Source organism: Muntiacus reevesi, chromosome 7 (genome assembly GCF_963930625.1).
Source record: "Muntiacus reevesi chromosome 7, mMunRee1.1, whole genome shotgun sequence".
Classification (NCBI taxonomy): domain Eukaryota; kingdom Metazoa; phylum Chordata; class Mammalia; order Artiodactyla; family Cervidae; genus Muntiacus; species Muntiacus reevesi.
Window position 1 is genome coordinate 76,543,770 of NC_089255.1, and position 25,673 is coordinate 76,569,442.

The following is a 25,673-nucleotide window of genomic DNA, read 5'->3' on the forward strand; positions in this document are numbered from 1 at the left end:
ATTACATTTAAACAATAGCAGAGGATTCCTGTATTTCTCACAGCTTGCACACAATCTTAACATTCCAGGAGGCAGCGCAAGCAGGTATTGCATTTAACTCCAGTTTTCAGGTGAGGATATCAAAGCTCAGACAGAGTAGCTCAGAGGGAGTAAGGGTCTTTCTGGTTTTTACTCCCTGTAATTTTCCCTACACACATGAACCTTCCAGTTTGCTAGCCCTTTCCACTTCTAGCATTTATTGAACTGGCATTCTATTTCTTGTTAAAAATGGTCCGCACACTGATTTCTAACTATATAAAACCACATATATGTTCAGAGAAGGAAATATATAAAAATCTTTCAATGTTTTGATTGCCGCCCAGTATTTTATCTTGCTAAAGCACCATTTATGTTAAGAAAACAAATGATTCAACAGCTTAAATCTCCTCCTGGCTGGATCTTGAAATCCACAGTGCTCAAGATGGGGTTCCATACATGCAAACTCCCTCCTGCTTCTCCTGCTGGACGTGGGCCCTCAGATGCACCCGAGTGGCTCTGGCTGCACACACATCTGCCTCTCCCTGTGGCCCCGCCCGCGGGTCCCAGATGGTAAAAGGCTGCCTTGGTGCTCTTTGCTGTGACAAGGTGAGGCCAAGGCTCCTAACACCTGTTGCACAAGAACCTGCCTCACCTGGTGGGCTTCTGCAAAGTTCCCCCGGAGGATGCAGGACGCCAGCAGGGACTCGGGTGGGGAGAACATCATGGGGATGAGGGAACTGTGAGGTTGGGGCTGCAACCGGCCCTCCAGCTCATTCTTCCCAGACGCAGCGCTCAGACTTCCCTCTGTCGGGATACAGGAACATGGGCGGCCACGGAAGGGATAGAAATTGAGGAAAAACTATTCTGTCACCTGCTGCCAAACTCCTATCCTTCTCAAAGTCCTCTAAAAGGTCTGTAAATAGATCTTGATTTTTCCTCAAATGAAGGGCACACCTATGCTATCATCTTTTTCTCTTCTTCTTAAATTTGAAGTACAGTTGAAGTACAGTTAATATTGCATTAATATCAGGTGCACAGAGAGTGATTTGGTTATATATACTCTTTTTAAAAATCATTTTCCACTACTGGTTATTGTAAGATAATAAGTACAGTTCCCTGTGCTACCCAATAAATCCTTGTCTATTTTATATATGGTAGTGTGTATCTGTTCATATGCTATCATCTTTAAATATAAGACTTATGTACCAACTACTTTCCTTGGGTATTTACTTGTGTTTCTCTCTACTGATGGGGAACTCAGCTGATATGGAAACAGCTCCTTCACTGCTGAACACAAGCAAGAACTGCTCAGTCCAAGGTTTCAAACTGGGGTGTATGACAACTCTATCAGGGCAGAGTTACTGGAAGCTGGCAAATGGTAGGGACACCGATACCTGAAGTACTTGTGCTCAGTTCACTACTCGTATTTTCCAGGGATGGTTTGGAACCTTTGTCCCGGTCGTCTAGAGGTATTAGGAAGAAACAGAGAAAATCAACCATCAATACCTTACAGTGCAGAAAGGGGGAGGTTGGCTTGAAAGCTGAGATCTAGGTAGAGTGAAAAGATAATGAGTAGTTACTACATCAGTGGCTCCTTCTACAGCAAAACACCAAGTTCCTACGGACCTATATATATATGTGTATATATATATATATAATTTCCTCCGCGCCCCCGCAGTGGTGAGTCTTTATTCCTTTTAGCTGAGCTGCTCCCCTTGCAGGGAGAAGTTCCTCCTATCTCAGTCCAGCTGCTCCTTCTGAGCACCCTGAGAAACAGGGATCCATCTTCTTAGTCTCATTCTAGAAGGTTCCAGGCTTCCTCAGCTGATGGTCCGCCTCCCCTCCAGCACCAAGATACACCTAACAACAAGCTCCAGGGAGGGGAGCTGGCCCTGGCTGAGGAGCAGGGTCAGGAACTGGGGTGAGGAAGTGACTCAGAGTCTGGGTGAAGCTGCTAGAGCAGCAGCTGCAGGAGTGGGCCCAAGAGGTGAGAGCGAGGGCCCTGGCTGCACCCCTCCCTGGGCACACTGATGGCCCCAGGGCGGGCTTAATATGACCCTAGTGCTCATTTGGATAGTAGCTTTTACCAGTGGTTTATAACCTCTGGGTCTCAGAGCCCCAGGAGCTTTCAAATTACTTCCTGGGGTCACTGACCCCCATCTGCCCACTAAGCACAGTCAACAGTCTGAAAAAAAATAAAAGCACAACTATTATAGCCAGGAAGCAGTAGGGAGCCAAAGAGAAGGGAGAAGTCGCTCAGTCGTGTCCGACTCTGCGATCTTATGGACTGTAGCCTACCAGGTTCTTCCATCCATGGGATTTTCCAGGCAAGAGTACTGCAGTGGGTTGCCATTTCCTTCTCCAGGGCACCTTCCCAACCCAGGGATTGAACCCAGGTCTCCCGCATTGCAGACAGACGCTTTACCGTCTGAGCCACCAGGGAAGCCTAGGGTACTAAAGAGGGTCACAAAATTTTCTGACATAGAAAAGGTGGCCCTCATACTTAAAAGAGTAGTAGGAAACCAAAGTAAAAGGCCAGGCAGGCTGAAGACCATGATATTGAAAGCCCTGGAGAAAAAGCGTCTTCTTCTCAACACCTGCTTTCCTGAAGTGCTGGGGCTTTCAAGGGAGGCTTGCTATTCCTTGTTGTGATCAGTATGTAATTCAAGGGTAATGTCTGGCCACATAAGGCAGCCTCCTTGGCTTACTGTGGGGAAGGAATAGACAGCTGCAGGAAAGAGAAAATGAACTGTGTATCCGGAGCTGGATCAGCCAGGTGGACACAAACGATACCTTTTGACTCTGATTAACTGAGTCACTTAAGGGGCTCAGCCTTTAAGTTTTCCACGTTTTTCTCTCCATATCCTCCAGCTTGGCCAGCATGCTCGCATCTCTCATTGTCACTTATCTAAAGCCGACTCATTCTTCTATGTTTGGTCCCATAGTCAGCTCTTTCATAAAACCTGTTTCTTTGCCTTTTCAGGCTATGCTGACCTTCCCTTCCAAGAGATCTCTTCTGTTTTTCAGGCCATGCCTCTGGGCAGTTTAAGTTTTTCGTGTGTACTGTCTATGCAGGTAAATTATAAATTCTTCAAAGGCAAAGTCCTGATTTATGCCTCATTCACCTCTCTCAAAATACCCAGTATTTTTTAGGGCACAGGAAACTATTTATGAATTCCCTGTTAATTATTTAAAAACTAACAAAAATCATAAATGGAATAACTATCCAAAATTTAATACTTCTGTATAATGCTCAACAGACAAAATGGAACAAAGTTTATAGCACATAATGACAGAATATTTTCCTTCAGGTATAAAGAGCTTCTTACAATTCTACAAGAAAGACAAACCCAATAGAAAATATGGACCTGAGACTGAAAATTATAAATGGCCATACAATCTCAAACTAAAAATTAGTATTAAATTGATGACACACCATTAGTATATTAATCAAAGATTAAAAAAAGTCTGATACTACTTATTGCTTTTTTTTGATACTGCTCATTTTTGACGAGTGTATATGCAAACAAGCACTCACATATAGATGATGGGAATGTAAATTAGCCTGCCTTTTTTGGGGGCAATTTGTTATATCTATAGTTTGTACCCACATATACTTTGACTTTCTGTTAAACTGCTATCTATATTATAGACATACTCACACAAGGATGCACAGATATACATACAAGGTTGTTTACTGTAGCATTGTTTATAGAAGCAAAAAACTAGAAACAATTTAAATGCCCACAAAAGGGTACATAGGACAATGGACTCCTAAGCAGCTTTTAAAATAAGTGAAGTGAGTTCTCAATACAGAGTATGATACATTTACACATGTAAGAGGATGTAAGTGAAAAAAGAAAGTTGCAGTTCTCTCTATATAATAACAATGCATCTATATATCTTTTCAGGTGGTGCTGGTAGTAAAGAACCTGCCTGCCAATGCAGGAGATGCAAGAGACACAAGTTTGATCCCTGGGGTGGGAAGATCCCCTGGAGGAGGGCACAGCAACTGAGTCTAGTATTCTTGTCTGGAGAATCCCATGGACAGAGGAGACTGGAAGGCTATGGTCCATAGAATTACACGGGTGGACACAACTGCAGCAATTTTAGGCACATGTATCTAAAATGATATATATGCTTGCATTGCATAGAGAATTTCTGGAAGAAAACTATAAGCAAGGGTTATTTTAGGAGAGTGTGATTAGGATAATCTTAGACTACTTTTATTTGTACTTTATCTGGAATTGCTCTAAGATACTTTGTATTTGGGTGGTCCAGTGGCTAAGACTCCATGCTCCCAGTGCAGGGGGCCCAGGTTGGATCCCTGGCCAGGGAACTAGATCCTACATGCCACCACTAAGATCTAGCATAGTCAATTAATAACAATTTAGAAAAAAAGATACTTTAAGAATTGCTTGACTGCTTTAAGTATATTAGACAAACAGTAATACACCACCTTCCTAGTGCGTGGGATGGAGGCATGGGGAGAGCTCTTCAGATTACCTGCCCGGCTCCTTCTTGTCCGACGACCCCGGCGGAGACTGGGGTGCCGTGTGGTGATGGGTCGGTATCTTCGGGAGGGTTGTTCCTCTGAAACAACAAACCCAGTAGGTCATATGGGAGGGTGATCAATTTTTTTTCTAATTGATGTATCACTGCTGCTGTACAGTATTATGTAAGTTACAGGTGTACAATATTATATGTTACAGGTTATATATAACATATAACATAATATTGTACGTTACAGTTGCACAATATAGTGATTCACAATTTTTAAAGGTTATACTCCATTTATAGTTATAAAATGTTGGCCCTATTCCCTGTGCTGTACAATATATCCTTGTAGCTTATTTTATACCTAACCGTTTTTACCTCTTACTCCCTTACTCCTACACCGCCCCTCCTCCCTTCGAGGGTGACCAATTTAGAGTCGGTCCACCTCCTGGGGTAATAACAGGGAAGATCTGAACTGGACTGTGAGCCGTGGAGCAGTCCCTGAGTTCTGACAGGGGTGGCTCTGGCAACGTGCCTGGAGCTAGTTGGCTCTAGGCATGCCTAGTCCCTCCCACATTCCTGAGATGTTTCTCCCTCATCCCCTTCTGTTATCTCCTCTCACCTGAGCCCTGGATGCTGGTCACCACCTTGTACCTCCACTGGGCCTCCGAGAGAACCTTGGAGAACTGGTGTAGGCGACCCTGCAGTCCGTCTCTGCTGCCCGAGCCGCTCTGGCCTTCCAGCAGCTGTGACTTCTCAGGAGGGCTGTGGCTGCTCAGCTCATCCAGCTGCTCCTGCAGCAGCCTGAGGAAGGCCCCTATTGCAAATTCATCAGCCAGGAACCCACTGACACCGCTCGTAAAGTGCTTTAGGTCCAAAAAGCTGTGCCCGTGAGGCTCCCGGGAACTGTCTCCTGGCTCTGGCTTCGGACAGCTTGGAACTGTGTAGGCCAGGCTCCTGGCAGTGCCCAGGGCACCCTGTTCTGACTTCCTCTCAGGCTGTGCCACATGCTGGGGGCTCTCTGACGGGGACCTCAAACCCAGTGGGCCCTTCCCCTCAACATCATCGTCCTCAGCGTAGTCCTCGGGCAGGTGAGGCTCTGGGTGAAGATCGGCAGAGGTGATGAGGAGCAATGAGAAGATGTTTTCTAGAAGTTCCAGGCACAGAGAGTCAGGAATACTGCACAGATACTGTTGACACCTGGCCAGGTACGTTGCGAAGAGATCTGAAGCCCCTGAAGCAGCGTGGGTAAGAGAAGAGGCCGAAGAAGGAAAAAGAGAAAATGCAAACATCAGAAATAGCACTTGCCAGACTCACTCTCCCAACTTTAACTCTTTTCTTTCTTTGTAACAACTCAGGGAACTGTGGTTACAGTCAGAAGAATGAGAGACTGCCCAGCCATGTCTTCATGATTTGCAGAAAGATTTTGCTCCTTTAACTAAAAGTGCAGCTGACTGAGTGCTCATTATTTTGTTTCTGCTTTTTGAAATTACATTATTCCTCATCTCGGAGAAGCACTCCATATTGCAGTTCCTACAATGAAGGCAGCCTGGAGACTCCTTATCCCTCAGTTCCCATTTTCACTCACTGTTACACTACAGGTGACCACAGGCTACCCAGATCACTTAAGGCATACCCACTGGTCAAAAATGACCATGCTCAGAAGTGAAGGTCTATTTCAAAGCTGCAAGGGAGAGATATTGGAACACTAGTCACAGAAGGCAAGTCACATGGGATTTCTTAGGCAAGAATACTGGAGTGGGTTGCCATTTCCTTCTCCAGGGGATCTTCCCTACTCAAGAGATCGAACCTGCATCTCCTGCAGTGGCAGGCAGATTCTTTACCATTGAGTCACCAGGGCAACCCTCTTTCAGTTTATATGTCACATATACACCTACACATAAAAGTACAAATTATATACCTAGGTACAAACTGGAGTGATGTGAAATACCACCTACTGTGGATTGAGTTTAAAAAAAAATGCATTTGGAAAACACAGTACTAGATCAGACTCTGAGAAGTTATACAAATCACTTGCTTTCTCCACGTCCCTTTGATTCACAGAGGCTGATAAACGGAAGAAATTGATCGAGGGCATAGTAAAAGGCCACCTTCCAATCCTGGTGGAAAAGTGTTCCCATGCAAAGAGCCTCGTGGGGCAGGTTGTGCCCAGCTTCTGCCGGGGAAGGGGTGAGGGCGGCGCTGTACCTGGGGAGGAGACAGGATCGTTCATGGGCTCTGTAACTGAGGCCAGGTCCTCGGAGGGACCGTCTTTGCACTGCCGGCATTGGGAGTGCTGGTGTGAGTTGATGCACAGGGCATAGATGGCGTACTTCATGGCACAGAAGCTCCGGTAGAGAGTCAGGTTCTGACTCTGGCTCAGGTGTGCGGGGACCAGGGCATCAGCTGAATCTGAAGTGCAGAGAGAAACAGGCAGAACTTCAGGGTTGCTCTTTTTAGGCCAGGGCCGCACTCGGGGCTGAAGCACAGAGATATCAAGCTACTAGTCCCCTAAGTGTTCCCACCCTCCTTCTTTTTGGGCAGGGTGATGGGTGTCTCTTCTGGGTCTTGTTTCCTACTCAACAACAACATCTAGTCCCTGTTTCCTTTTCCCCACCAACCTCCCCTCTACATGTCTGTTCAACCCGGGTCTCCTGGCTATTTAACAAGTTTCCCCCTTGCATTTCTTAAAATACTTGTTTTTCCTTTTTTAGATAATTAAAACATGTAAAAGTTTAGTCCACTTTTAGAATGTCGCATTATCCAAGAGGAGGCTTAAAATGTGTTTAGACTGAGAAACAAGAGAGTAAAGGTAACACAAAATTAAAAAAAAAAAATTGATATTTTTAGGAAAGCCCTGAAGCAGACATCATGGGAAAAAAAAAATACAAACTCTGTTGAAATTCCTTTACACTTGTTTAATAATTTATAATTTTTTATTAAAAATTTGTTTTGAACTTAGGCAGGGTCCCATAATCTTGACAGAATCTCTAAAAATCTTAATATAGCCCAAATTATTTCCAAAGAAGTACAACCTGTTCAAAGAAATAAAGCAAAAAGAAGAAAAAAATATCACCCACAATCCTACTAGTTAAACACAACCACTGTTACATTCTGGTTTAACCCCTTCCATACTTTTGTGTACAAGTATATGTGTTTAAGTTGAATGTAACAACATTTTGTATATGACTTACTTTTTCTACTTCTTACAGATCCCTTAGAGCATAAGCACTGGATTATGTTTCTTTAAAAACTAAATTTCTGCTGGCTGCATATAGTTCTACCATATGAACCCTTTGTCTAGGCATATTCCTCCAGGGACACTGGAGTAGTTAGGGATGCTTTGTTGCTACAATGTTGGAACAAGCCTCTGACAGGTTTCCTAGTGATCACTTCTTAGAAGCTCAGCCAGTATTGTTCTATGGCCTTGATCTCTTCATGGCATTACTGCCCAGAGCCAGGACTTGCAAGCCCCCAGAGAGGGAGTGGCCCCAACACTGCTGTGCCAGAAGCCACTCTTGCCTCACCCTGTGCTGTGTGACACGCTCAGTCGTGTCTGACTCTTAGCGACCCCATGGACTGTAGCCTGCCAGGCTCCTCTGTCCATGGGGATTTTCCAGGCAAGAACACTGGAGTGGGTTGTCATGCCCTCCTCCAGGGGGTCTTCCCAACCAAGGGATCGAACCCATACCTCCCTCATTACAGGCGGATTCTTTACCCTTTGAGCCACCAGGGAAGCCCAAGAATACTGGAGTGGGTAGCCTATCCCTTCTCCAGGGGATCTTCTCGACCTAGGAATCGAACCGGTGTCTCCTGCATTGCAGGCGGATTCTTTACCAGCTGAGCTACCAGGGAAGCCCTGCCTCATCCTAGTCCAGTCCTATTATCACTCCTCTTTTGCCTCTTTCAAGTTCAAGATCTGAGTATGTCCTGTGACAGAATTCAAATGCTTCTTCGGAAGATTTTTGAATCTGTATGTGCAAAATAGAGTTTCAGTTCTTTTAGGAAATCTGCTAAAGTTGTCTACATTTCTAAAAAAAAATATGGAATGTAGTAACACTAACCGTACAGTTAGTGGTAGGTCCTTTAAAAAAGTAAATGGTGGGGTGGGATGAATTGGGAGATTGGGATTGATGTATATACACTAGTGATACTATGTATAAAATAGGTAACTAATGAGAACCTCCTAGAGAAGGAAATGGCAACCCACTCCAGTATTCTTGCCTGGGGAAATCCCATGGACAGAGGAGCCTGGTGGGCTATAATCCATGGGGTGGCAAAAGAGGCAGACACGACTGAGTGACAAAACAGCAACAATGGGAACCTACTGCAGAACACGGGAACTCTACTCAATGCTCTGTGGTCCCCTAAATGGGAAAGAAATCCAAAAAAGAGGGGATATATCTACACATATAGCTGACTCACTTTGCTGTAAAGCCGAAACGAACATAACATTGTAATTATGCACCAATAAAAATTAACTTACAAAAGTAAAGCAAAGCAATATCTAGGCTGAAAGACATCTACTGCCATATGAAAATGTTTGTTTCTCTCAAAGGGAAGGCCCCTGGCCTGTGTAGTAGATTGAGACCACACCATCATATGATTTTTGAGAGCAGAAAGAAAGAGCTTGCTATGAGGGCTCTGAATTTACAGCAAAGATCTAAGGTTAAAGTAAGGCTTTGTTACTGTTTAAGGCAAATCTTTCTTTGAAAAGAAAAACTCTAAAAAAGTTTGAAAAAGAATCTTCTAAGAGAAAAATCCTACCTGCTCAATAGGTTATGAAGTGGGAAGGCAGGCACAAAATGTGCTATGAGACAGCTAATGGACCTTGGAGACTCACCAAGAATTGGCATAAATACTGCCAGTGACAATGCTGTGAATTCAGAGGGCAGTTCCTAATTCCGTGGAATGAGGGTATGCTTGTGGTTCCTGAGCTGGATCCCTATGGGACTGCTCTCATAGGAATCCCTAGGCCTCACCTAGAAAGGGGAGGGTGTCCCTACACCTAATAATCTGATTAGGGCAAACAGCATTAATTTAGAAGGTACCTGCTGGACCACCCCTCTTGACAGATCCCAGCAATCATGCTAAATAAACCTTGTGCTAAAAGAAATGTGTAATACTGTCCTGGGGGGAACCCTGCCTAGGTCACTCCTTCGCCCACTCACCATGCTCCTGCTGGGGGTCCTTGGCTGGCACCTTCTGTAGGAGCTTGAGAACATCTTCCTCCCTGAGGGCCGGAAGGTTTGTAAGGTGATGGAGAGAGTAGAGCACTGAGTGGCTGTCTCCACCATGTAAATGACACAAGAGATCTCTCTTTGGTATGGGGTTGCTGAAAGCAAAAGTTGGGAGGATGGAAGGGGAGACAGTTTAAATAATTCCTTGGAAAAAGACCAGTCTCCGTTTCCTCTTACTCTTCTCTCTGGCTAGTAACACCACAGGTTTCACTTCCCCAAACACTAAATTTCAGATGGTCCATCACAGAAGATAGCATTTGTTTACCCTCAGGGAAGGACATCTATCAAACCAGCATTTTACTTGTCTAGAAAGGATCTAGGAAGGGCCTTTGTGCTCAGCAGACTCTCAAAAGGGCCCGCAGATTAAGCTTCCTAATTTCTGTAACCTTCCTAGCTGAGATCCAACAGGAGTGTCTCTGCTTTTCTTTGAGTCAGGGCCCCTCACCACTTCCACCTCTGCTGGTAAGGTGGGTGAAGAACAAAATAGGAACCCAGATTTAGGGAAGACTAAGGCTAAGTTATCAGGAAAACACAGGACCTCACACACATTTCAACAGGCAGTTGTTGAAGAAAAATGTGACTTAAGATAACATGCAGCTAAGGATGTGGACCACGCCCAAAAGCTGTGTGACTCTAGGCATGTTACTTAACACTTCTGGGCTTCAGGGGCCCCACCTTTAAAATGAGGATAACTTTGGTGTCTATCTCACAGGGTTAGGGCCAAGTTCATTACCTAAAGGGCTTAAAGCAATCCCTGGTATACAGTAAGTGCTCAGGAAACACAAGCTTTTGTTCTTGTTATCATTGTCATCCTTAAATTATCCTCTAGTTATGACCTTGTGGCTGTAGTGAAGACCATCACTACTTATATTTCTTTCCTGGTTTAATAGTTGGAAAAACCACTTGTTGTGGGTCAATACTGTCAACTCAAGACATTTATGGGGAAGATGTATTGAAAAGGCCACATGCACAGAGTGTGGGGTCAAGTGTGCCCAGTGGTGGGAAGAGGGGGCTGGCAGTACAGAACTGTACCTGCTCTGCTGCACACACCACTCCAGGACCTCCAGGTGAGCCCACAGCCCATCGCAGGCATCCCTCAGGAGCTTATCACAGCCTTGGTCCTGCATTGATACAGGAGAAAAAAGAGATGCTGACTCAGGCACCTGGGGTCAGAGGCTGTGACCTACTTCAGGACCCCGCCCCAGCCCAAATCCTCATCACACATTTCTGGAGGAGCTTGGGCCGCAGTGTGAGTTACCTGGGTCCCATGGAGTGTCTGGAGCAAGCTCTTGGCTGACGCTAGGCTCTGGCAGTGTGTCCAGCCCAGGAGCACAAGCAGTCTGCTGAGAGGCCTGAATTCTCTACTGAGCAGGCAGCCAAGACTTGGGAAGTCCTCCTCCTTCAGTAGGGTGAGTGCTGTCACCTGGAAGCCAAAGGAGACGGCTAGAGGACTTGCTGCGTGCGCATCAGGGTGAGAAGATTTTCCACTGAGAAGGGGGGTTTCCAACAACGCCAGAAGTGGCCAGTTGTTTACAAAAATACTAGACTGTAAGCTTCCTAAAGGCAGGGACTGACTTCTGTTCTATCTCCAGATCTTAGCATAGGATGTAGCACATAGACTAAATTAATAAATAGTTGTTGAATTAAACTGGAGCTCAGCTGCAATCTGGAAGAAGGGTAGAGTAATTAGATTTCCCTGTCAATTAGGTGATATGTTGCTGCCACTGTCTCTTCTTCCTCACACCCTCCAGAAAGCTTACACATACCTGCTCAAGGACAGATATGAAATGAAATGCTGGCAGTTCTAAATATGAATGATACTGGTTCTCAGAGCCTTCTAGAACTATGAGATGGACACAAACTAGATGACTTACCACTAGTTAAACTGCTCTGCATTGGACAGATGAATGGGGAGAAAGAAGAAATGAAAAAAACCTGGAAAGGATCTCCAGGAACTTGTGTGATGGAGAATCACTGAGCTTGACTTACCAGGATCTGCTCGAGGAAGTGCTTGCTGTTGCTCAGGCAATAGAAATAGGCCAATTTCCAGGCGTGGGCTGGGTCAGGATTGGAGAACAAGGCTAGCATTGCCCGCTCAGGATCGAGAGGATCCGGTGGGACTGAAAATTAAAACAGACAGCCCAACTGATGTGAGAGTTCACTCTTTCAAAAAGTTACACCAGGTTTTCTACACTTCTATCTTAAAGACTCTTCTTCTCTCGGTGTGTGTGCTTAATCCATCAGTCGTGTCTAACTCTTTGCAACCCCATGGCTCCCCTGACCAGGCTCCTCTGTCCATGGGACTTCCCAGGCAAGAATACTGGAATGGGTTGTCATTTCCTTCTCCAGGGAATCTTCCTGACCCAGGGATTGAACCTGCGACTTTTGTGGCTCCTGCATTGGCAGGTGGATTCTTTCCCATTAGCGCCACCTCTTTCCTGCCAGTGTATCATTTTTTCCCCCATCACTCCATCTTGGACTACAAAATCCATGCTTTCACAAAGCATAGATGCCCATTTTTACAGGACCCTTGCCCGTTTTTGCTTAGCTTCTCCCATTAGATTTCCAGAGCAACTCGGAAGGCAGGGGTTCAGAGGGGCTGGACAGGGTGGACTTGGCAACACAGCAGAAGCGGCGCAGGGACACACCTTTTCCCGAGGGTGTGGCCTTCTCTGCGTAGGTGTGGCCGTACAGGGACACCAGGTCCCGCCCGGCCCTGTGCAGCAGGCAGCCCAGCAGCTGCTCCTCCCGTAGGGGACTCCCCTCCAACCTGCAGGCCTCCAGCAGCTCCTCACACAGGAGACGCAGCTCAGCCCGGGGCGGCTCTGCAGGGCAGCGCAGCATCCTCAGGGCCCCGTAGATGGCATCGACTGTCCCTGGGGGCGCGGCGGTAGGGCCCCGCAAAGTTCGCAGTGCCTTTCGAATGAGGTCCACCAGGGCTTTCTGCAGAGGCCAGCCTCGGAGGCCCGCACCATCAACCTCCCCAAGCAGGAGCTCCAGCAGGGCCTGTGCGACCTGGGGGGTCTCCCTCAAGAGATCCCAGAGCACAGAGACAGCTTCTGAGCTGAGCTGAGGGGGCAAGCTCTCCTGCCTCAGGTTTCCATCAAGCACAGGGTCCACTCTGTCGTGTGCTAAGACTGCGTACAGCTCCTAAATAGAGGATGAAGACAGAGATGGGTGTATGTCCATATGTTATCACTTTCAAGCCTTGATGTTTCCCTCTTTTCAGTGTATATATGCATGGATATATACAATAGCAGTGGTAGCAAACGTTTCTATGTTGCTACTATGTGCCAGATTCTTTAGACAGAAAAATTAGTACTTAAAAAAAAAACCACCTTAGGAAGAAGACACGACTATTATTCTCATTTTGAAGGTGTCCTCAAACTAGGGGGTTGAGGCAAAGAGAGATTTGCCCAAGGCCTCCATGCTCAAGCTAGTCTATCCACACCCCTAACCCCGTCGCCCCTAAAATGTACACTGTCACACTAAACAGGGACTGCAAGCTCACAGACCAGGTAACAGACTTTTATAAGACCCTGTTCTCATCTCAAGGCACTTAAATTCAATTTTTAAAAGAACACTACAGACTAGTTTTTAAGCCTTGATCTAAATCCCAAGCAAGATTTCAGATACAGTCTGTTCTTTTTTTTTTGATTGTTTATTTTTTCTTAACTTTTTATTTTATATTGGAGTATAGCAGATTAACAACGTTGTGACAGTTTTGGGTGGACAGCCAAGGGACTCAGCCATACATATACATGTATCCAATCTTCCCCAAACTTCCCTTCTACCCAGGCTGCCACATAACATTGCAGATACAACCCATTTTTTATCCTTCCATAAAACCTTCCTCAGTACCTCCAGCCCACACAACTCTCCCTCTTTATGGGGCTCAGTACCATATGGTTTAGTACATAATTGTGCTATGTGTGTATTTCCTTCTTCCCCCACTAGACTGTAAGTCTTTAAAAGGCAAGATCTCTGGAATCTATAATTTGTTTGGTAGGTTTTTTTCCACTCTTCATTCCTGTGGGCAGTGCTCAGGGATACTTCTTCATTAGCTGCTTCCGAGATGGTCAAAGGACCTTGAGTTCTAGTGAAAGTCCCTACCTTAAATCCTACTGTAAATATGTGTTTCATTGGCTGGTGGCCAGGTCATGAAGAAAATAAGCATTAAGCCTCAGAGCATCCCTCATGCACTAAAGGACAGATCTAGTTAAGATTCTGAATCTGCTCCCGGGAGGTGGCTGTGAGGATTAACTATAACATATTCAATGCACCTGTTACAGAAGGAGGATTTTTTTTTTTTTTTTTTTTTTTTTTTACCCCTTGTCTATGGGATTTTCCCAGGCAAGACTACTGGAGTGGGTTGCCATTTCCTTCTGCAGAGCTATACTTAGTACTTCTGGCCAAAACACTTCTAGGAAGTCTACAATTAGATAAGGTTTCCCTATCTCTAAATTTCTTTCAAGGGGCCTCCCCCTGGTCTGGCCTGAGAAAAGTGAACAGCCAACATCGTGAGGGCTTGTTTCTGCTGGATCTGTGAAAGCTGAGCTTCTGGAGTGACTGCACCCCTGGGCAGACAGCTGGGGCTGTCTCTCACCTTGAGGATGTCCTCTGAGATGTCACCTGGGAGGTGTTCTGACAATAAAAGAAACTCAAGTTTTCTCCGGAAGCCAGCTGGGAGTAACTTCTGGAAGAATCATAAGAAGGAAGCATAGAGATTAAGAATATGTTTTAAGGGAACTCCCTGACTGTCCAGTGGTTTTACTGCAGTGGGCCTAAGTCCAATCCCTGGTCAGGGAACTAAGGTCCCCCACACCACATGAAGCAGCCAAAAAAAAAAAAAGACTATATTTTAGCTGACAATTATAAGTAAGTACTTCTCTCTGGTTCAGCTTATTTCTGCTGTTTTCTCTAAGATAAAGTACTTTCTTTTTTGATAAAGTACTTTTGACCATTATATTTCTAGGTATGTTTTCACTCAGACACTTTTCTTTATAAACAAAAATAGCTAAACTGAACATATACACCCCTTAAATACTAACACTGAAATCCCATACTGATCAGCCTCAAATGCCGAGGCTTGTTCATTTCATGTGATTTTTTCCTAACTTGAGGACCTTCTCCAAGAATCTTCCTTGTGGTGTCCCAAATACCCAGTTATGAGTAAGTTGGGATGGAATGGCCCATGTAATCCTTTTCTGGACCAACCCCCTGTTTTTGATTTCCATTTTTAGTTAGAAAATTAAAGGGGGAGAGATCTAATGTTAATGAAACACTTATTTTGTGCCAGTTACTATGTGCCAAGTTTTCACATGTTTTTAAAAATCTCACTTAATTGCTAAATCAACAAACCTATGGCCTTGGGATGTTTTACAACACTATCTTCAGTAAAGATGAAATGATTAGGAAGTATTTTCCAATCATTTCAAGCATGAAAAGGAAGATGAAGTTAATGAGACATGTCATCAGAGACTAATGCATAAGGGAAGAGAAAGCTTCTGACTTATTCTGTACCTGCTTGTTTCACAATAACTTCCCTTCACCTGGTTCTTAAAACTAAAATGACAGTTCCCCTTTCTCTAGGCACAAATTCAAATAAGATGAAAGTCTGGGACTAATGCTGACAAGCACTCTTTAAAACTAGAGACACCTGTAAATCTTGCAGCTAGTTAAATCTTCCAGATGATGGGTTTTATTGAAAAGTCTCCTAAATCAAGGCAAGAAGCACCAACAGGATTGTGTGTTTGTTAAGCGAAGTTTAGAACATAAGAGCATGCTTACTTTATTCGTGTGTCATTCATTACATCAGAGGTTAATAAGATCTAGTATGTTCTTGGTCCAAAATCCTTCTTACAATGCCCTCCCTTAATGCTCTATGCCACCTGAATCCTTGCATAATGCTAGTGATTGGAAGGTGGTAAAGAAAATTCATTCTGGCAAGCTGAAAGTTAGTGATTCCACTGAGGACTAAGAGGAAGGAGTAGATAACGCCAGAGAGCAGGCTCTTAATAAAAGAACTGGTTAAGATTTTAGGACTTTCACTTAAAGTCCTAAAGACTGACTAGCTTCTATTTTTTCTACTGGTGAGGTTACTTTATGCCTCTGCAGGGTCATAAACATTAATATTTGTAAAACAAGCAAGAATTTGCCCAATGTTTCTAAGCACAGATTTTCTTATTATAAAATCAACGCCACATTTAAGGTAGAAAAATACAAACAGGCAAATGAAAACACACATTCACAACACACACATACCCCAAATCTTTCAACTAAAGGAGAACTATAATTACAACTGTATTCTAAGAGTATTCAGGCCATTTTCTATATACACATATAGGCATGCATAACAAACACTGTTTTCTAAACAGCTTTTTCTTTTTCTTCACATAGCAGAATACAAATATCCTTCCACAAGACCGAAAATTCATTTACCACGTAATTTTAACAGCCATGGCATTTTACAAATAGATTAATCAGTTCTGGACTGTGGACATGGGAGCTGTTTCCATTTTTCCTCTTTTAGAAGCAGCAGGCTGTGAACATTACACTTTTCACATGATAAAACATAAAAAGGCAGAAGGCAAAAATGGACGAAGGAGAGGGAAAATGGAAGCACTGTTTCATCAGATAATTAAAAAGGATCTTTCAGTAGCAGGTGGTAGACAGGAGAAGGAGCTGCCAGCAAGTCCCTAGAAGATGAATGCTGGTCTAGGATAAAGACTGGCTTTGTGGAACTACTCCAGGAATGAATTTGAAGTCTTGGTCCTTGTATAAAGTTTTAAAATTCTCTGAGGTCCTTGTACAAAGTTTAAAACATTCCCTAAACTGCTTATATAACTGAGGTAATGGGGCTTTAAGGACCAGATGATCTTCAATGCTGGGAAAAACAACTTGTAAGTCTGTGAAAAGGAGCCGGGGAAGTGAAATTCACCTTCAGATCTGGTTGAGCAACTGTGCAGAAATTTAACCACCACCAATTAGCATAGAGTAAGCAAATATGCTCCGTGAGGCCAAAGTTCATCTGGTTTGACAAATTCTATGTGTGTACTGAGAAGGTCCTGGGTAACAGTAAGACATTTTTTTCCCCCCTTTTCTCTTTGAAGAAACTTTTGGATATTCTAGTTGAAGATGTCTCTTTTAGATCTGAAACTACAGCCAACTCTGAATCACTCTGGGGTTGATTATTTTTCAGTTTGCTTCTCTTCCTTCCCTCTCCTGCTGACCTTTTTTGTCATTTCTCTTTGCTAGTCCATTATCAAAAATCTGGATGATGAATGCATTTACATTATTCTGGTACTTTTTGACGTTTATGTGAAGAAAAGTGTCAGGCTAATTCAGAACTAAACACAAAATTCATTTTGATGACCAAGAGAAAGGAAGAAGAAAATCAGGCTGAATTATAGACATTTATAAAACAGAATTTATGGTTTCTTACTTTCAAGTCCATGTAGGCTAAAGATAACATCGAGGTGGGAAAAGGAGAGGACCGAGGAGTTGGAGGCAGAAGACAATGGTTCCAGCTCCAGTTCTGGCAACTAACTTACGGTGTGACCTTGAGCCAGTCATCTCTTTTTTGAGTCAGAGGTTCCTCACTTAAATCTTAAAGTGTCAGCTTTAATACAAAAGTGCCTCAGAGAGTTTCTTTAATAGACATTTATTTCTGATAATTAACACATATTTCTAAAAGAGCTAAGAATGGTAATTTTTCTTAAAATAAAAACAAACTCTAAACCCTTCCTTATGTTTTCTTTCACTATTAATTTATTCATTTTTTTATTTGGTAACTTTTAGTTCAAGTCACATGAGTTATTAACTTATCAATTAATGATGTTTAAATCAATAAGCTTTCACTGTACTGCACTAGTTAAAATATGATTTTTGTATCAACAACCAAGCTTTGATTCAGCCATTCTCCATTACTTGAGTATTACGAGGATTAGACTTTATTCACAATCTTGTCACTTTCACCTGAGTTCTCCAAAGTTCTGTTCCAGCACAAGAGTCACAGTGGTTTTTAACACAATGGTATCACCTCAAATGGTAGGTTGGTGACTCAATGCCATGTAGGTTAGTAAATTAATAAATGAATTTAGGTAAGGAGACATCAGTAAATATTCAAGCCAACCTCACTGTCAGTACTGAAACAGGAATACAACAAACATCAAAATAAAGGAAGCAGCAGACAGAAGGGAAATTTCACAACTCCTTCCAAGTTCTTTTCTCCTGGCCTCAGGAGAAAATTTGAAATGTAAACCTATTTACCTTTTCCAGGGCCAACCATTTTTCCAGTACAAGAAGCCAAACCCAGGCTAATCTTTGAGGACTGATATCCTGTCCACATCTGAAAAATGTAAAAAGAAAAAAAATTCTAAACAGAGTTTCTACTGAATTTTTCTTCTTTGTGATCCAAAATTTAGATTTCACTTCTCAGTCTGTTTTACAGCTGAACAGGCAATACATTGCCCTAATGAGAAATTTTTGTATGTATGTGACAGATCAGTAAAGGGAGAATCAGAACAGAACTAGCAGTATTCACTTAAAAAAAAAGGAAAAGTTCTCAATTCTATCTCCATCTCCTTATTTAGTCTTTCTTATTTTTAAGCAAAATAATATTCCACCAAAAACCATAAAAGCAAAACTATCTAAAACAGAAAACTTGAAATCTTGAAATAGAAACTGAAATCAAGTAATCAAAGAAACCAGAAAGTTCATAAAAATTTATTTTTAACTCTATGCTAAAAATAGGATTGGGGCTTCCCAGGTGGCCCTAGTGGTAAAGAACCTGTCTGCCAATGCAGGATACATTAGAAAGCTGGGTTCAGTCCCTGCGTTGGAAGATCCCCTGGAGTAGGAAATGGCAACCTACTCCAGTATTCTTGCCTGGAGAATTCCATGGACAGAGGAACCTGGCAGGCTATAGTCCATAGGGTTGCAAAGGTTGGACATGACTGAAGCGACTTAGCATAAAAAACAGAATTACAGGAGTTCATAAGCCTTTCTTTGAAGTTAGTTTAGACAGTAATTGACTAGAATCCAAATTTAAAGGAAAAAAAAAAAAGAAAAAAAGAATCATGTAAATCTCCATTCTATATATGTTAATACAATACTTTCTTATAAATAACTGCCAGAGTAAGGAAAAATGAGGGAAAAGACTGAAGTTTAACTCCTATACCACTAACTGTTAATAGCACTGCCAGGAAAAACTTCAAAATTCACACAGAGAACACTGGTAGCCAGGGGACAAGCAGGAATCAGTGCGCAAACAGGCAGTCCCAAGGACCGGGTGAATTCTTTTGCAGTGATGCCTGATTATAGGGGGAGTTACATGAATCTAAGAATGGATAAAGACGCACAGAACTACACACATAAAAATGAATACATATTGGGACTACCCTGGTGGTCCAGTGGTTGGGACTCGCAGTTCTAACGCATGGGGTGTGGGTTCCATCTCTGGCTGGGGTACTAGGATCCTGCATGCAGTGCAGCACGGCCAAAAAAAAAAAAAGGAAATGCAGATTAAAAAAATGGTGAAAACTGAATAAGGGCTGTAGTCTAGCTAACAGTGGTGGTGGTTTAGTCACCTAGTCGTGTCCAACTCTTTTCGACCCCATGGCCTGCCAGCTCCTCTGTCCATGGGATTTCCCAGGCAAGAATACTGGAGTGCGTTGCCATTTCCTTCTCCAAGGGATCTTCCTGACCCTGGGGCTGAACCTGAGTCTCCTGCATTGGCAGGCGAATTCTTTACCGCTGGGCCATGAGGGAAGCCCCCTCTAGTTAACAGTACTGGTGTCAATTTCTTGGTTTGATATTGACTATAGTTATTTAAGATGTCACAATGGGGGGAAGTTGGGGAAAGGGTACTCTTTTATGCATTTTATGCATTTCTTGTGAGTCTATAATTAATTGTTTCAAAATAAAAAGCTTTAAGTGAACTCACTTCTGGTCCTTTGTTAAAGTTACAACAATATCTTCAATTTCACAAGCAAGAGGGAACAGGATTTGCTCTTATGGAGGCAAAGAAAATGCTTTATTATTAATGATAATAAACATGAAATGCTGGTTCCAGGCTTAAACGCAGTTTCAGATGATAGTTCAAAGCCAAACTGATTAAGTAATATACAGGCATGTATCAATATTATAGAAGTAAAATTTCAGAACACTTGAAATACAATCTGCCTTTGTTAATTCTTCAAAGGTGATTCAGTGAGGCACGTGGACCCGAGCTCAAGTATTGAACCTTTCCTGTCCCGTCCTGTGACTGTATGACAGGAAGCGAGAGATCCCTTACCTCAGCTGATTGGGACACAGGACCAGCGCCCGAAGAATATCTTCCACCTTCTTTGGGATATCCCCTTGTGCCTCGTGTAGCTGAGGTACGCATGCCTTTGCCAGTTCCCAGTCTCCTCTCCGAAGGCACTCACAGAAAAATCCTAAAAGCTGCTTCTGGGAAGCAGCTTCCTCTTTTCCAAATGGATGGTGCATTTTCCCCAGCACACAGTGCAGGGAGATAGAAACAGATGAATTACACAAAACACATCGGCTTTTTTCTCATTTGTGGACTATCTCCTAGAAACAATACACATCCGAGAGAGAAGAAAAGGAAGGAATAAGACAAACTAGCAATACCCGCACGAGGAAAGGCAGGGCTTACTTTTCTAATTAGACATGTTACTGTGTCTCTTTTTGAGAAGTTCCCTTTCCCCAAGGGGTGGATCCCATTTCTCTAGGCGCATCCAATATTTGATTAATATTAATCGTCATATTAGCCCGCGACGCAGACCCCAAACTCCACTTCCTTATTTCCTCCTGAACTTTATGCCCAATCCGGCTCCAAATCCCCAGGTGGTCGCCTCCTTAAAGATGAGAAATTCAGCAGGAACCTCCCTAGTTTGAGCCCTCTTTTAAGGCAGTGCACCGATGATCAGGAGAGGAATCGGTGTCAGAACTGGAGGGCGGTGGGGATTGGGGCGCAGGGACGCTTCCTACCGGGATCGTGGAGAGCGCTCCTGCCTTCTCGGGGCGCCTTACACTCACCCGCTCCCGGTGCCCAAATCTCTACATCTTCCAGTGAAGCCATGTTTGAGCCGAGTCAGGTGACAAATCTCCTTCGGCAGGCAGGGGGCGGTGGGGGGTGGGGGGCGGGGAGGCGGGGATGACGGTTGATGTCGGCTACTGTAATTGGTCAGAGGAGGAAAGATGCAAATAAAGCGCCATATTTGTTTGGGTCACGTGACTCTACCTCAGTAGCTGAGGAAGCTAGCCAGCTGGGAAAGCGATACCAGATACGTGCTTCAGGACCATCCCTCATAGTTCTGACAGTTCCTCCGCTTGATACCTTCCGTTTTGCCTTCGATGGAGGGAGTGGCAGGAATAGCTGTCTGCCTTGATCTTTTTTCTTTTGTTTTCTTTTCTCCTCCTAGTTTAACGTTAGCGTTTACCTAGGGCCAGCCCGTGACAATGCTTTGCCACGCCCTGGGGATACCCAGATCAAGGAGACTTAAGTCCTTCGTTATTATTCCGTCCACTTGGACTCCCTTATAATTCCAGAACCCTACGTTCTGAATTTCCAGTTCCTTCTGCTTAACACCCGTTATTTATTTGCTCATTTACCGACTTATGACCAACCTAGACAGCAAAGCAGAGACATTACTTTGCCAACAAAGGTCTGTCTAGTCAAGGCTATGGTTTTTCCACTGGTCATGTATGGATGTGAGAGTTGGACTATAAAGAAAGTTGAGCGCTGAAGAATTGATGCTTTTGAACTGTGGTGTTGAAGACTTTTGAGAGTCCCTTGGACTGCAAGGAGATCTAACCAGTCCATCCTAAAGGAGATCAGTCTTGGGTGTTCATTGGAAGGACTGATGCTGAAGCTGAAACTCCAATACTTTGGCCACCTCATGCGAAGAGCTGACTGGTTTGAAAAGACCCTAATGCTGGGAAAGATTGAAGGCAGGAGGAGAAGGGGACAACAGAGGATGAGATGGTTGGATGGCATTACTGACTCAATGGACATGGGTTTGGGTGGACTCCTGGAGTTGGTGATGGACAGGGAGGCCTGGCGGGCTGCAGTTCATGGGGTCGCAAAGAGCGACTGAACTGAAGTGAACTGAACCGACAACCGTAAACTGTGCGCAAGACTCTACTTTAGAAGCTGAAGAAGACGCGGTCCTTTGTCCTCAAAGAGATCACAGTCTACTGAGGGGGTGTAAGTCAATAGTTAGGATGCAGTGGGCTAAATGATAAGACAGAGGTATGCACAGGGGAGATGAGAGCAAAGAATTAGCAAAAATCCATTCTCAAATATAATAATCTGAAATTGAGTCTTAAAAACAATTTACTAGGTTTCCTCATCACAGCTGCTTTTATACAGAACTTTCTGGTTTCCTTCATGTTCTTCAGCTATAGACTCGGACTTTTACCCGATCCATGTTTTCGGCTTGAGCAGTTTCATTTCAATATTTTCCGAACTATCACCACCAAAGGCGGAGAAAAAAACCAAAGCAAACCAAAAATTCTCTTCCAAAACTTGGATGATTGGTGGATTCTCATCTATTCTTAGAAAATTAACTTATCTTTCTGGTCCATTAAGCAGTTTTTAAGTGAAGTGACAAAATAAAGAATAGAAAATTAAAAGAAAGTTATTTTCTGGCATAGTATTCTCCTTGCTGATATTCCTCCACCGTATGTTGATAATCACTATAATGAGAAATTTGACTGGGACTCACAGACATTACCGAGTGTGAACTACAATTCCCAGCAAGCAGCGGAGCCGCCCTGGGCCTCTGCCTACCTTTGATTGGATAGTTCCCCAGTGTGACGACCCAACCAGCGCTTCGGTTGTTGCTTTTCATCACTTTCCTCGGGGAAGTGTGTAAGGGATAGGGGAAACTTTGAAAGTTGGATGCTGCAGAACCCGGTACTGGAAAGTTTCCTCTTGCGGGCGGTATGGGGAAATGGGGTGCGCTTACTATTTCCTGCGCCCTCTCTGGGCACGTGGTGTTGATATCGGGGGAGTGGAAAGCCACTCTTGGGTGCAGGCGCACGCCCCCTTAGGTACACTGGGATCTTAACTTGAGCCCAGCCGCAGATCTTAGGGAGTCTGGTCGTCCTTTGTGGGGGTTGCGTGGAAGCTGCACCTTGTTGGGAAGAGCTGTTGTTCAGGGATGATGTTTTCGCCTCTTGATGTCCATCCATCTTCCCACGTGTGGGCAGTTTGAGGTCTAGGAAGGAGAGCCAGTCATTAGGGGAAATTGAATGTCTGCCTGTCTTCAGGTGTTGTTGAATTAGAGGTACTGAACAGTGTGGAATATGGAGTAAGATACCTGGGTTCGAATGCAGACTCCACTTTGTGCTAGATGTTAGGCTTTGCTTAAGTCTTTCATCTCAGTGCCTCAATATCAAACTATAAACTGGGGAAAAAAATCGGAGTTCTTGGAAAAGTGGCATGTAATAAAGGCTCGAGAAATATTAGCTATTATTGTTAATTGACAGTTTTCAATCGTGAGGATTTTTTTTTTTCTTGATAAGAAGAGGATTCACTTTCCAGGATCGAACTTCTTCCCTCACACCCTTGTTTACATGCACTGGCATATATACGCAGGGCAGGAATTTACCGTGGAAGAAACAAACGTTCAACTCATAACAACATGTTAATAAGATTATAGAACAAATGAGTACACAATGTGATGAGAATATTGGACAGAAAGAGAGTAAGCAGGAAGTCTTTGTGGAGGAAAATCAGGGAGGCAGGATGGCCCTATCAATGTTATGGTTGGAAGGCAGGTCACCTGAGGTAGCAAATAATTGTTAGCAGTAGGAGCCAGGCACCATCCACATCCTCTAACCTTCACTACATTCCTGCAAAGTAGATATTTAAACGATGTCTGTTTTTCAGATGAGGAAAGTGGGGTAATGGGAGGCAAGCGATTTTACCAGAAAGGTCAGAATCTGGGCCTTGCGATCTGATATATGAATGAGAGGAAAGTGAGGGACCAGTTCACCAAGAGGCTTTAGGCCATCATAAGAAATGTGGAGTTTATCCTGTGGTCTCATGGTCCCACGGGCAGTGTGAAAGGATGAGAGTGACAGGATTGGAGCACATTTTTAGGAGGCTACCTCTGACAGGATTGTGATTTGTGGGTCAGTTTGGTGCGTATTCCTCTCTGCTTCCATCTGAGTGTATGTGTTCTTGTTGCTGTCGTGTCTGACTCTTTGTCACCCTGTGAACTGTAGCTGCCCAGGGGGATTCTTCAGGCAACAATACTGGAGTGAGTTGCCATAGCACATTTAAATTCCAATGACAATACTTGCTGCATGACCAATTATTTATGTATATATTACTTTTCATCTTCTACTGTGAGTTTCCAAAGGGGAGAAATATACTTAAGTGATTCTTGTTTCACAGCACTCTGCAGAATATGTGCTTAAGAAGCATCTGTGGAAGGAACAAACAATTTATTTTTTTGTAGGTTGGGGGGGTGGGTGTGCAGGGCAGGGAATGACCAGAGGCAGTGTGAGTAGTCTAGGCAAGTGATGTGTGTGTGTGTGTGTGTGTGTGCTCAGTCGTGTTTGACTCTCTGCGACCCCATGGACTGTAGCCCACCAGTCTCCTCTGTCCATGGGAGTTCCCAGGCAAGAATGCTGGAGTGGGTTGCCATTTCCTTCTTCAGGGGATCTTCCCGACCCAGGGATTGAACCTGTGTCTCTTGCATTGGCAGGTGGATTCTTTTATCACTGAGCCACCAGGGAAGCCCTGTTCTCTTTTTTTGGGTTGAATTTATTAGTCAAAATGATGTCATTGTCCAGAGCTACCTGGTATGTGAAGACCCTGGGCAATGATTCAGCAGATGTCATTTGGTAAACTTTCTATTAGAGACACAAAACCCAACACTGACAAATTCCCTTTGAGTGGAATGAGAAGGATTTATTTTGTGATTGTGGGAGGGATGTGTGTGTGTGAGAGAAAGAAAGATGAGAGAGAGTGAAAGAGTGTTAATCTGATTAGAAATTTGGGCCATGGTATTGGAAATGAATATCTACATTCTCAGTGAATAGTTTAGTTCCCAAATGTGACTCTCTTTCTGATCATTTTATTGTTTTATCTCCTGAAACAATGAAGAGTCCCTATTTCTATTTTATCCAGAGGATATTCTGCCATCTGAGTGTAATACAGCTTCTCCTTTGCTTGTGTAATTAAGAGAATCACAGTGATTCTGTTCTTACTCTCTGAAGGCACATATTTCATGAGCCTCATTTAGTCCTTACAGGGTTCAACAGCAAGAGTGAAATGTAATTGCATGTGGGAATGGGAGCCGTTACTGTAATAAAAAACCATCTCAGTCTTTAAATGACACCTGAAATAACAAAATCTCAGTTGATTCAGGATGTTTGTTCTGACTCCGAAAAGAGAGGTTCAGTATGATTATGGACTTGTAGAAGAGTGTACTGACTAGGAAGATAGGCCTCAGAGTCAGACTTCCTGGGTTCAAATTCTGGATTTACCATTTACTTTTTCTGGTAACAATGGAATGGCTAACCTTGCCAGACTTTAGTTTTCTCATATGTAAAAATGGGATCAGTCATCAACCTTTCTTATAGGGCTGTTGAGAAACTTAAATGTGGCAATTGATGTAAAGCTTTGAAACAAAGCGTGATACATAGAAGGTGGTCAATAAATTTATTATTGTTTCAGTGCAATGAAAGCAGGCTTTCTGGGAGTGCTCTTTGGAAATATTTGTATTAATTACACATCCAAATAAAGTTTATGAATGAACTGAAAATCTTAAGATGCTATATAAATATGAAATGGTATTATTATATTTGTGTAATAAGTTTTCAAAGAATTTTTGTGAAATGCAGATTCTTACATTGTTTCTTTTCATGTTTGACAAACAGTAGTCTCCCCTATTT

At 43.5% G+C, this 25,673-nt stretch overlaps 2 protein-coding genes across 3 annotated transcripts in view; one reads left to right on the forward strand and one right to left on the reverse strand.

The window, feature by feature from the left end:
• The window catches only part of ZFYVE26 (zinc finger FYVE-type containing 26), a 64,369-nt gene extending 43,498 nt beyond the window's left edge, over positions 1-20,871 (reverse strand). For both annotated transcript variants that reach the window (XM_065940251.1, XM_065940252.1), the window contains exons 1-14: positions 20,799-20,871; positions 20,053-20,330; positions 18,027-18,105; positions 14,362-14,451; positions 12,404-12,905; positions 11,745-11,875; positions 11,014-11,178; positions 10,788-10,876; positions 9,687-9,850; positions 6,724-6,927; positions 5,138-5,749; positions 4,525-4,611; positions 1,413-1,481; positions 671-822 (exon numbers count right to left, since the gene is read on the reverse strand). In XM_065940251.1, coding sequence (XP_065796323.1) covers positions 671-822; positions 1,413-1,481; positions 4,525-4,611; positions 5,138-5,749; positions 6,724-6,927; positions 9,687-9,850; positions 10,788-10,876; positions 11,014-11,178; positions 11,745-11,875; positions 12,404-12,905; positions 14,362-14,451; positions 18,027-18,105; positions 20,053-20,246 — 2,538 coding nt within the window. In that variant the 5' untranslated portion in view covers positions 20,247-20,330; positions 20,799-20,871. The remainder of the gene's footprint in view (positions 1-670; positions 823-1,412; positions 1,482-4,524; positions 4,612-5,137; positions 5,750-6,723; positions 6,928-9,686; positions 9,851-10,787; positions 10,877-11,013; positions 11,179-11,744; positions 11,876-12,403; positions 12,906-14,361; positions 14,452-18,026; positions 18,106-20,052; positions 20,331-20,798) is intronic.
• Positions 20,872-22,623: 1,752 nt separating this feature from the next.
• RAD51B (RAD51 paralog B) overlaps positions 22,624-25,673 on the forward strand; it is a 607,108-nt gene continuing 604,058 nt past the window's right edge. The window contains exon 1 of the mRNA XM_065940439.1: positions 22,624-22,680. The gene's annotated coding sequence lies outside the window, so the exon portion shown is untranslated. The remainder of the gene's footprint in view (positions 22,681-25,673) is intronic.